The following is a 12974-nucleotide window of genomic DNA, read 5'->3' on the forward strand; positions in this document are numbered from 1 at the left end:
GGTGCAGCTTAATGCTTTGCTCCATTTTAATTATCAAATTGTGACATGTGGATTGGGGAAATAAGTACCTTTTTCAATTGGGCATCATCTGAATATAAAAAGTAATGTAGAACCAAAATCTAAATCAGAACCAAAATCACGTTCTATTGAACCTAATGTTCAATGTAATGCATCAAATTTGCAGAAATGTGCTTTAAAATTATTAGGGAAGGCAGCAAACTAAAAAAGAAGTCAGACATTATATATTAAAATATTCCTGCATCTTCTTAAAAATAAGAGCTCTGGGGATATTAGGGATTGAATAGTCAGTGTGCTTGTTGAGGGATGTTAAACATTTCCTTCCTTCCATGAAAGCCCAGTAAAAATCTCCCCTTTGACTAATTACTGTTTTACCCAGGAGGGAAATTGTTTATTGGCACCAGTAGCAATTTCCCTTTCTGACCAAATAACACAGACAGCAACCTATTTTTTTTTCTCCCAGGCAGCACAAACAAGAGGTTACTGTGTCCCGAAATATTACTTGTGTGGGCTGCATTCAACCGATGGGTCAGACAAATTGTTTAAGTCTGCTTCAGGTTTATTCTAAACATGTACCAGAACAAGGTGCCCCGAACTTAACATGGTCAGTAATCTACTTTGCAGAGGCTAGTCTTCTGTTTGAAGGGCACACCATTCCAAGTTCGATTTGATGATCATGAACTATTATAAGAAGGGACATTTGGGGGCCTAGAAGTTGCCCATCAGTTGCGAACACTGGGCTGCAGATCAAGCAAGAGCAGAGCATTGAAAACCTTTTGGAGTGATGGATACCACAGGGGGAAATGGGAAAGGAAATGGGAAGGGAAATGGGGAAAACTGATAGCCAAGGCTAAGAGCAAGAGAAAATGTAAGATATTAAACCAGATTGTCCTTACAATCCAACAAACAAAATGAATGATAAAGGAAATGTGTTGTTGGGCTTTTCCCCATGTGAGACCCCCCCCCCCCGAGTCCCCTTGAGGAGATGGTGGTGGGATATAAAAATAAAGTTATTATTATTATTAAATCTATGACTTGCTGGAGGGAGGGGGTGAACAGGAGAGGGAGAGGGGAGGGGAAAAATAGTGGAAAAGGGATGGAAACAAGTAGGGGACAAGGGAGATTACATAGGAATTTTTAATGTCTTTTTTTGTTAAATTGTTAAAATATATGTTCCATAAAAGTCACCTATGTTATCTTCTAAACTTCCTCATGAGGAAAAGTGGTTATATTATACTCTTCTTGTTTGTCCCAAATAATAAAAAAGGAGTACAAATATACTGTATATACTTATATACCAGTATAACGACCTCATCATAAGTGGCAAATTTCTAGGGCAACTCCAATTCTACTGCAGCTTTGCCGTGGAGTCTGCTGGTTCCCACTACATGTGGGAGAAGTAATTCTGGGGCAGCTCCAGGGCAGAATTGTGGCGGAAGAGGAGTTGCTGCCAAAAAAAAGCCGTTGGCGGAAACACGGGATGCTTCCTGTGTTGCATTGCCCTCAATGGGGCAAGCCAATCAGCAGACATTTCCTTCCATGTGATGAGGGAGGGAGGAAGCCGGAACGGTGCAAGGCACGGGGTGATAGGTCCCCATGCCTCCTGGGTAGGCACTGTCAGGATCGTTGAGATGTGCAATTCTGTGGAGCATGTGACAAGGTAGTAAGTCTAGAAAGTTTAGTGAAAAAATGGACACAAAAAACCTGGGTTAACTTATCCATGAATCAATATAAGTTCTGTACCTTAACTCATACACACACACACACACACACCCATACATACATATATATACCGTGTTTCCCCGAAAATAAGCAGTGTCTTATATTAATTTTTGCTCCCAAAGATACTCTAGGTCTTATTTTCAGGGGATGTCTTATTTTTCCATGAAGAAGAATTCACATTTATTGTTGAACAAAAAAATGAACATTTATTATATACTGTACAGTAGTTGTCATCACAAATCAGTATAATCAGACAAACTGTGAATCCTATCAGGAATTTCTTGTTACTACCATTATTTCCATGTACAACAATCTATGGTACGTACATTTACCAATCCTATAGGCTCTGGTGTTCTATTTGGCAGATATGCTTCCAAACAAAAACTTTGCTAGGTCTTACTTTCAGGGGAGGCCTTATATTTAGCAATTCAGCAAAACCTCTACTAGGTCTTATTTTCTGGGGATGTCTTATTTTAGGGGAAACAGGGTATATATACACACACACACTTACAAACCCCCCCGGTGGCGTAGCGGGCTAAACCGCTGAGCTGCTGAACTTGTGGACAAAAGGTCGGTGGTTCGAATCCGAGGAATGGGATGAACTCCTTCTGTTAGCCCCACTTCTGCCAACCTAGCAGTTTGAAAACATGCAAATGTGAGTAGATCAATAAGTACCGCTCCAGCGGGAAGGTAACGGCGCTCCATATAGTCATGCTGCCCACATGACCTTGGAGGTGTCTATGGACAACGCCGGCTCTTTTGCTTAGAAATGGAGATAAGCACCAACCCCCAGAGTCGGACACGACTAGGCTTAATGTCAGGGGAAAACCTTTACCTTTACTATAGTAGAGTGGCAAAAGATGACAACTTAATCTGTCCTGGAACAACCTAGAAGATGCAGCAACCCCTCTACTCTCTCCACCATTGGCACTGCTTTTGACCTTTTTAAACACATGGGTGTTAGCAAGGGATGATTACTATCCAGAAGGTGATGCTGTTGCTTTCACCTCTTTGTGGAATAATCCTTGACTTATTCACGAGTCATATCAAAATGCATAATTTTGGCTCTTAGACCTGCCCTTGACTTATTATACACAAGTATATTTAGTCAACCTATACACAAGTACATATGAATGTTGACTTCAAATTATGCATTTTGATATGATCTGTGGTTACATTGTGGGTCATCCTGCAAATAGGGGGATGTGGCAGTGCTGCCTCAAGGGTCCAATCACTACCATTTTATGGCTGGAGAGGAGTAGCAGTGGTGATGTGGGGGTGACACATCTTCCCCTGCACTAATCAGCACAGAGAAAGGATAAGCACATCTGGACAGGGGATTGGACCAAATCATAACAACCACCCAGTTATCCAGGCTGCTGTGAAGCCTCAGGATTCTCCAGAGTTTCCAGAGGCAAGAAAATATGGGATTTGCCCGCAATGTCATTGTGTGTCAAGTGCTAGACTCTAGGCGAGTCCACTTTTTCTTGTTCATGTAGATTTTCCCTTAGCCTTAAACAGAAAATCAAGGGCTACTTTTGGCTTCTCTAACTCACTTTTAACAAACCTAAGCAGGAAAAGGGATTGTAAGTGGTAGGATGACAGTTACCAGTTTCCTAATGTAGGTACATCAAGAAATATATTTTTTTTTTATTGAAGCCAAGATTTATTGGAGCACCCGGATCTTCAGCCAGAAATAAAAACAGAAGGCCTGTCCAGTTTGTTACCTCCAGACATTCTGGATAAACTGAAAAAGGACTACATAAATTCTTTCAAGGTAATACTTCATTTTCCTTCATGTTCAGTCTTAGCTACTGTAAATCAAAGAAAGGGGAATTGTATCTGTTAAACAGCATGTTCCTTGTTGATTTGTCCCAGTGCACTGAATTTTCTAGCTCTCTTTAAAATGAAGTTATAGTGCAAACATAGCACAAAATGTGTCTGCATGACATTGGCAGAAATGCCCTTGTGCCACTTCTCTTTCTTGACCTCAAAGATCTTTTGATGCAACAATCTGTCAACAGAACTGCTCTGCTGGTTAAGGTCTGCTAGTGGAGAAGGGGTGAGGCAAAGGAGAAACAGAATTATGCCTGATCCAAGACTCTTTCCACTAGCAACACAAGTACTTTGCCTAGACAAAGTTGTGTGTCTATGCCTTCAAGTCGCCTGTTGACTTGTGGCAATTCAGTGAATTTGTAAATGAGGTGGCCGAACACATAAGAGCATGGTGTGCTTTGAGCACTGGACTACAATTCTAAGAACAGCGCTGGAATCCCCACTCTGCCATAGAAATCCACTGGGTCACTTTCAACACTTTCTCAGCCTTATATGAAGGCCAAGACAAACAGTTTTTGCCAAAAAAAATACCCCTGTGATAGGTTTGTTTTAGGGTCTCCATAAGTTAGAAATGATGTGATGGTGCACCCAATAAGAAGGGAGCAGGAGCACTCAGTTCTTGATGGGTAGTCCCTTTTGAGTTGCCCTACAATGAAGCCCTTCTTCAGTTTTCACAGCCTCATAATATCCCATTTAAGTTGGAGTTACAAAATGGAACACTAAATGCATCATATATCTCTGGATTCCTACACCGCCAAAGGCTTGGATGAGATGACTCCTGAAGACCCCTTCCATCTGTACAATTCTAGGATCCTAGACTCACAGGATAAGGTAAAGGTTCACAGGCTGGCAATCCCATATTCAGATCCCACTTCCCCATAAATTCATGTCACCAAAAGCCAATTGCAACTTCTCAACTTAAACTATCACACAGGATTGTTGTTAGGGTAATAGTAGGGTGGGGACAAACAATGTGCAAGACCACTCGTCCCAGAAGATACATGGAAAAGATGATTGAAAATAAATTAGTTCAGGAAAGGGAAGGGTTATGATTGCATTTTCAACAGCCTTTTAGGAAGTTTTAGTTTGGTGCCATATAATGAAGTTTCAGAATGAAGATTACCTGCACTGAACAGGATTATGTGGCAGTGTAGACTGATACAATCCAGTTTAATGCATTCAATCTGCATTCTGAAACTGCAATATCATATATGGCAGTATAGTCCAGTCCAGTCTTGGACTATATTTCCGTAAATCTTAGGACAACGTCTCTCTCACACACTCACAGGCTCCACAAGGGGCACTCACACATTTTCAAACCCACAAGCACATTCTCCCCACTTCTCTCTTGCTCACAGACCCACAAGAACACTACCACACTTTTCTCACTCTCAGGCCCCTTCTACATTGTCATATAAAATCCAGATTATTTGATATGAACTGGATTATATGGCAGTGTAGACCCATTTAATCCAGTTAAAGCAGATAATTTGGATTATTTACTTTGATAATCTGGATTATATAGAAGTGTAGAAGAGGCCTCAGATTGCCAGGCATGCTCTTCTTTGCTCTTAGACCCACAGGCATGCTCTCCATACTCTCATCAGAGAAACAAGCACACTATTTCAATTTCATTTTACTGGCAGAACCATAAATGTGCTCTCTCCATGTCTCTCTCTTCTCTCAGACCCCCCGGATATATTGTACACACATCTCTTAGATCAATAAGCACACTCTTTCCACTTCTTTCTCACTTTCAGATCCACGTGAATGCCCACTTTTCTCTCTTTCAATCCAACAAGTAAGTTTTACCCACTTTCTTGTCAATCTCAGCTCATCAAGTATTCTCTCCCCACCTCTCTTTCACTCTCAGACCCACAAGAATTGCCTCTCTCTTGATTTCAGACCCACACATATGCTCTCCTCACTTCTCTCTCACTCTCACATCAAGTATTTTATTCCACAACTCTTTCTCTTTTTGTCTGTCTTATATAGAGTCCCCATGTGAACTCATGCACATAGATCCCATACCCACTATTCTCCTCTCCATCTGACTTCTGCAAATTTCTTAAGTAAGCATCGCAGCTTCTCTTCTCTTCCCCGTTGCATACTAGTGAAATCCGCTAGGTAGCATGAAAAGTAAAAGGACGTTTTAGGCTCTGTGTCCTCAGGATGTGGCCAGCTGATTATCCTGTACTCCCAGTTGTATTAAATGATTGCATCTAAAACAACATGGCAAAATGTAGAAATCAGAAGCATGGAAACATAAAACGTGGACAATCTGTTTGTACTTGTGTTCTCTATGAAACAGAGAACACCAAACCGATCCAGTCTTAAACGTACACTATTGATTCATAAGCAAATCGGCTTGTAACCTAACCACATCTGTGTGTTCCCACCATGCATTGCATTCCTAAGCATAACACAGCTACATGGTAGTTTCTGAGATTTAAATTGATTTCAGTGGGACCACTCACAGCGAGGTACTCTTCACAATGGGGAATAAGCTTCTGACTCCATCCCTTCACTTCAAGCGGCTGCTAATGATGGGAACAGGTGGGAAGGTGTGGTTTAATTCCACATTTAGGATCGGAACTTGCTTCCTCTCAAAGCTATAGTAACCTCAAGTAACACATCTTCCCTCAGTTTTGATGACTCTTGCAGACCCAAACCAGGGCTGTCTGCAATTTTGTTTGGTAATATGAGCATTTGCATACAGAAGGAATTTGGTTTTGAAGTAAAAGTGGAACCCACTTTGGTTGGAATTATAATGACGAAGATCTGTGTCCTCATCTGGCCCTTTCTCATGTATGTAAAGATGCATTTACAGTTTGCTTCCCCATATCAATGATTCTGCTTCCATAGATTCAATCTTGAAAGTATTCCTGAAAATTCCACGAAACAAACCTTGATTTTGCCATTTTGTATGAGGGACAGAATTTTACTATGCCATTGTACATATGCAATATGGCTGTGTGGAAAGCTGGATTGGGTTCCATTTTGCTCAGTCCGTTGTCTACACACACATCACTGCTACTACCATTCTGCTGCATTGATCAATACAGGGTTGTCCTCACCTTCCACTGTACTACACTAGCCAAGCTGCACCCTGCAAGAGCCTAACCATCACAGCCACATCTGCTCAGGTTAGAATAGGTGCCCAAGCAACCAACCAGAAGGAGAAGATCACAAACCAAAGGAGCAGGTAGTTTCTTGTCCGGTGTGGCGGCAACACAAGGACACGGATACAGTCAGTGAAGCTGATGCAGTCTTGGGCCCAGTGTGTGAGGTTGATCTGAAACAAGTCTGGAGCATGATGCTCTGGACTGGTCTTGTACCATAAAGCACTGTATACATGACCCTGTATTCCCTTTTGTCTGAGTTACTGGACTTCAATACATATGCCTCCGGACAAGCACACAGTAAGTATGTAATTCAATGGCAGCTGGAGGATTCCATATTAGCGAGTGTTCAGGTTTTAAGACCTCATCAGAAAGGCCAGGTGAAGTATCCTGCTTCACCTGGCATTGCAGCAAAAAGGGAAGGACAGTGGGGCAAAACTGTCTACCTCTGTGCATCTCCCTCTCGGTGATGCTTTCCCCATCAGACGTGGGAAGTATCACTATTCTGTAGAGGACCTAGGAAACCTCCCGTATTGTTGGGAAAGCCTCCAACATCATTTTCACCCTGGTTGGGGAAAAGGCCTCCTCCAGAAGTCACACATCGTCGTGTAATAGCTAGCATGGGGCTCCATCCTCAAGACAGGGTAAAAGCATCCTAGGACACTAATTTTACTCTGTCTGATTTTAAAGGTTTTGTCCAAAATGCAGCACTCTGTTTCATCAGTTGATTCAGAACCTTGGATCACTATTCTAAGGTTTGGACTAAATTCCATAGTGGATTCACTGCCTCGCTAATGTGCACAGAACTACGCAAGCACACACTTTTTAGATCAATACAGATTGTGTGTGGCCAGAGGCACGGTGTCAAGTGCATCATTTTCCAGGAGACAGGGTGAGCCAGTTGCCTTCTCAAAATCCCCTTCATGTGATTAGTAGCCAGAGATACCGAATGCCTGAACAGGAGTTTCACTGCATATAATTCCATAGAGAATGTTGCAAACTGAGCTTTTCTCTTTTTCTTGAAAGCTCCAAGTTGGGTTCTACTTCTTGGTTGTGCTAGAATAGTTTCCATTCATTAATATTTCTCTCTCAACGTGTCTCCTAGCAACAGCTCTTAAGACACAGAAACATGAGAAGCTGCCTTTTGATCAGTGCTGGCTTTAGTTCTGATAAGTCTATCCACTGTAGGTGTGGGAGACCTTTGGACCTCCCGATGCTTTGGACTTCAACTCCCATTAGGTCCATCTAGCATGACTAAAGATAAGAAAACTGAAGTCCAGATCATCTCAAGGGACAGAGGTTCTCCAGCCCTGGTCTGCTTTGATTAGCAGTCCAGAGTGCCTAACAACAACAACAACAACAACAACAACAACAACTTTATTTTTATACCCCGCCACCATCTCCCCGAAGGGACTTGGGGCGGCTTACATGGGGCCAAGCCCAAAAATAACAGACATAGTAAAACACGTCAAAGTAAAACAGATCAATAAAACATATCAATAAAATGTATCAATAAAACATAGATTGAATAAAAGCATGAAAAACACACAAAAATGACTGGGCCATAAAGTGCATACATTGAGGAATGAAGTCAAGAAAGGCACCTGAGACTATGATCATAGGTAAGGGGCTAAAAATGAGGTAAACATGGGAACTATTCCAACTGAAGGAATAAAATAAGATGCAACAGATATATATGCCTTGTCAACCTGATCCTTTGTGGTGGTGAGGGGGATTCTACATGCAATGAATAGAAACACACAGTTATAGTCCTCCTCCAGATTTGGTTAGCCTGAAAAAAGTCCATGTTCCAAAGTTATCCATTAAGGTCAGTTGAGACTTTCTTTTTGTTGTATGCCTTTAAGTCATTTCCAATTTATGATGACCCTAAAGTGAATATATCATAGGAGCAGAGATTCAAATCCTAATCCAGTGCTCAAACCACTACACCGCACTCTTGAGACTTTGTACTTATGTCTTTTCTTTGTATCTTCCCCACTATTTTTCAATTCTTTGTAGTATTCCTACAAATGCTTTTCATGCATTGATTTGGGAATGGCCACTACATCCAGTAGCTAGGCCATTTGAGCCAAATGCTGCCAACAGGCATTTATGAACGGTATATTATTGCAAAAACTGGTATTCCAAAATAAGAAAAAAATCCAAAGCATTGCTTGTCCCAAGCATTTCAAATAAATTCAACTCATATTAGCATTCTTACACCAGTGGCCAGAGGTAAAAATAATTGCTTCTTTTTCTGCAATCTGAAAAACAATAGAGGATGTAGAGATTTCTAGAGGTGTGTTCTTACTAAATATCTCAAGGTCCTTCATCATAATTCTATAGAGTCACACTGGAGGACTAGAAATTCCTCAGGAGAATACTTTAATCAAATTTATGAATGATCACATCCACAAAGGCCAAAACCACAAATGTGGAAGAAAAACTGAATACAGATAGGAACAAAGATAAGCATACATACTAAGGACATAAATACAGTAGAGTCTCACTTATCCAACACTCGCTTATCCAACATTCTGGATTATCCAACGCATTTTTGTAGTCAATGTTTTCAATACATTGTGATATTTGGTGCTAAATTCGTAAATACAGTAATTACTACATAGCATTACTGCGCATTGAACTGCTTTTTCTGTCAGATTTGTTGTATAACATGATGTTTTGGTGCTTAATTTGTAAAATCATAATCTAATTTGACTTTTAATAGACTTTTCCTTAATCCCTCCTTATTATCCAACATATTCGCTTATCCAAAGTTCTGCCAACCTGTTTATGTTGGATAAGTGAGACTCTACTGCAGGGGTCCTCAAACTTTTTAATCCGAGGGCCGGTCCACAATCCTTCAGACTGTTGAGGGGCCAGATTATCATCTGAAAAAAAATGCAAACAAATTCCGATGCACACTGCACATATCTTATTTGTAGTGCAAAAACAACAACAACAAGAACAATAAAAGAACAATACAATATTTAAAAATAAAAACAATTTTAACTCAACATACATTTATCAGAATTTCAATGGGAAGTGTGCACCTGCTTCTGGCCAATGAGATAGTCAAGTTAATTAGGATTGTTGTTGTTGTTGTTGTTGTGTGCCTTCAAGTCATTTCAGACTTTGGGCGAGCCTAAGTCTAAAATGTATTTATTTATTAATTATTTATTTACTGCATTTATTTACTACATTTGTATCACACCCTTCTCACCCCAAAGGGGATTCAGAGTGGCTTACAAATTAAATGTACATACAATATATTATATTATTAGCATAGCACAATATTAGATTATATATTACTATATTGAACTATACCACTGTACTGTAATATTATTAGTAATATTATTATATGTAATATAGAATATATAATTAATATTATTATATGGTATTATTATTAGTGTTATATTGTATTACATTATAATAATATTATCAATATTATATGTATATACAATATATTATATTATAAAACTGAGGGCAGGGGCCAGGTAAATGACCTCGGAGGGCCGCATCCGGCCCCCGGACCTTAGTTTGGGGACCCCTGCTCTACTGTATATGCATACAGTATGTGATAATGCTGAGCTTCATCATTTGCTTTTATCTTAACATTTAGTGGAAAATAAAGGACTATCTGGAGAATATTCAGCGCCTGGAGACTGAAAAGTGGAATAAAGAACAGCCGGAAGCTCAGAAAAGCCCATACGAGTCTTTCCTCTCCTATGATATTCAGCAGGTATTTGCCTGTGTGTGTGTGTGTGTGTGTGTGTGTATGTGTATAGTACATGCCTTTTCTTTGATTCCAAGGAAACGGAAAAATTACCTTCTGGTATGTAGGTGTCACCCACTGTGCTAATTTATGTTAGTCACGTACTTGTAGAGAGTATTAGCAAAATGGAGTTTATTACCACTTTTTACCAGTGCCACCACTTGCTTCCTAGGTACAAATTAAGCCTGCTGTCAATTGTGTCACAGACATAATAGGCATTTGATTTTTTTTTCATTTCATTTTTGATAGAAAATAACAGATTATTAGAAAAGGTATTTAATGGGGGTAAAATCCACTTGCTTCCAGGCCTATATGGCAACCTCAAAAAGAGAAAAAGAAGAAGGAAAAAGAGACTACAGCCAGAATGAAGGCCACCCACATTTAAACAGTAAGAAGGAAACAAAAGTGCCTGCTAGTTGGAGGGACTGAGAAATAATGAAGCCAGAAGGACTTAATTTTCACAGTATTCAGGGGGCTGAGTCATTTCAATTAAATAACACCAGAAAAGGATCTCAAGGTAGTGGAGAGAGAAAAAGTGTTTAGGTGGGAAGGTATATTTATATATGTGAGCAGCACACACTTTGTTTCTCTTTCATGGAATTATAATACATTTTCAATAACCAAGAAAGCAGTTGCAGATTGTATTAGAAGGTATGTTGCATGCTTTATAGGGCCACCCAATCATTGTCTGCATGTGTTGGTCGTGGGGCTCCCTGGAAGCTTTATTATTTGGAGGGAAAATATGTTAAAATTGGGGGTAAGCACATTGTGATCTATTCTTTACATTTGGCCCAGATCTCGTTACGGGGCTCCCAAGGCTTCAAACCCATATATACCACTGAAATCTGGTAGCAAATTATGCTACTGAATTTCAACAGCAATTTGCCAAGTTACTAAAAGAATTACTAATTTTCAATGGTTTTTGTGATTTGTTTCCAACAATTGGCAGTGTGATTTTCCGCTTTATTTTGGTGGCCAATAATGATGGTTATTAGTCTCCAGACGCACCACCTGTGGACTGATTGAACCTAAACTAGTAGGACTTCTCCTAATGTTCTTAGCACAGTGGTCCCCAGATGTTTTGGCCTACAACACCCAGAAATCCCAGCCAGTTTACCAGAGAACCAGTGTGACTTAGCATAAAATGTATCTTGATTTCCTCAGATCCATTTAATTTAACACAGAGGAGGGGATCCAAAAGAGAGTGAATGAGTAGATGCATCTACTCTGTAGAATTAATGCAGTTAGACACCACTTAAATTGCAATGGCTCAATACTATGAAATCCTGGGATTTGTAGTTTAGTGAAGCAAAGCACTTTTTGATAGAGAATAATAAAGACTAGTAAAACCAGGACTCCCATGATTCCATAGCATTGGGCCATGGAAGTTAAAGTGGTCTCAAACTGCATTAACTCTACAGTGTAGAGCCTGTCCGTCAAACTTGACATTATAGGCTAACTAGACCTGTGGTCTGACTAAACATAAGACATCTTCCTATGTTCTAAAGAATTTGTTTTTGATATATAATACACATTTTGATAGACAGTCAGACAGATAGCAATGAACACCTCTTCCCCATTGAATATTCAGTTCAAATTGCTTTTCATGTCAGTTCGAAAGGTTATGGATGTCATTGTGTTATTTTTCAAGTTCAGTTATGCCTATTAGTAATCTTACTTTTACAAAAATTCAGTTCTAATTTCAGCAAAGCTTTGCATCAAGAAGGAGCAAGTTGCCAAAAGCTACAGTTTCGGATCTCCATTCCCTGATTGCTTAATTTTAAAAACATGTATACTAAATATTATTTTAGCTATTTTGTTTTAACATACAGTAAGCTGATTGGATCCTCACATTGGGAGAAAGACAGGATGTTCTCAAAACAAAGTAAACTAAAAGAAATCTGTCCAAAGAAGACATGAGTGATTCTGACAGAATTCTTTGGCAATCTTCTGCCCCGGGATTTGCATGGGCCACTAAAAATGCTAAGAATGGCCGGAAGAAGAGGGGCAGAATGGGTCAGAAGATGACTTCTTGTTTTGAAACAAGAAATGGGTTTCCAGTTTGCAACCTGCTTGCAACCTATTTAAAAAGTGAATTGCTGCTCACTTTTTAAATAGGTTGAATGAAAGATCATTTAGCCACCCTGTCATCAACAGCCCTGCTCTAGTCTTGCTGATTCCTTGACTGAATCCAACCCATCTGGAATGCCTTTTTCCTTTCTTCCTACTGCTGTCTTCTACTTTAGCAAGTATTATTGTCTTTTCTAGTGAGTCATGTCTTTTATGACATATCAAAAGTAAGATATTCTCAACTTTTCAGGAGAATTCAGGTGTGATATGCTCTAGGAACTCTTCTCCAGTGTCATGTTTGAAAGGAGATTAATTTCTTCCAATCAACGTTTGTCGCTATCCGTCTCTCACAAACATACATAGAACTTGGAAATACTGTGGCATGGACAACTTTAGCATTCAGTGATATAGCTTGATACTTCAGTATTGGT

At 39.8% G+C, this 12974-nt stretch overlaps 1 protein-coding gene across 4 annotated transcripts in view; it reads left to right on the forward strand.

Annotated features, from left to right (window-relative positions):
- The window catches only part of exoc3l4 (exocyst complex component 3 like 4), a 57562-nt gene that overhangs the window by 14204 nt on the left and 30384 nt on the right, over nucleotides 1-12974 (forward strand). For all 4 annotated transcript variants that reach the window (XM_062968515.1, XM_008115740.2, XM_008115739.2 and 1 more), the window contains 2 exons: nucleotides 3400-3517; nucleotides 10321-10440. In XM_062968515.1, coding sequence (XP_062824585.1) covers nucleotides 3400-3517; nucleotides 10321-10440 — 238 coding nt within the window. The remainder of the gene's footprint in view (nucleotides 1-3399; nucleotides 3518-10320; nucleotides 10441-12974) is intronic.

The sequence above is a fragment of the Anolis carolinensis genome, chromosome 1, assembly GCF_035594765.1.
Source record: "Anolis carolinensis isolate JA03-04 chromosome 1, rAnoCar3.1.pri, whole genome shotgun sequence".
Taxonomy (NCBI): domain Eukaryota; kingdom Metazoa; phylum Chordata; class Lepidosauria; order Squamata; family Dactyloidae; genus Anolis; species Anolis carolinensis.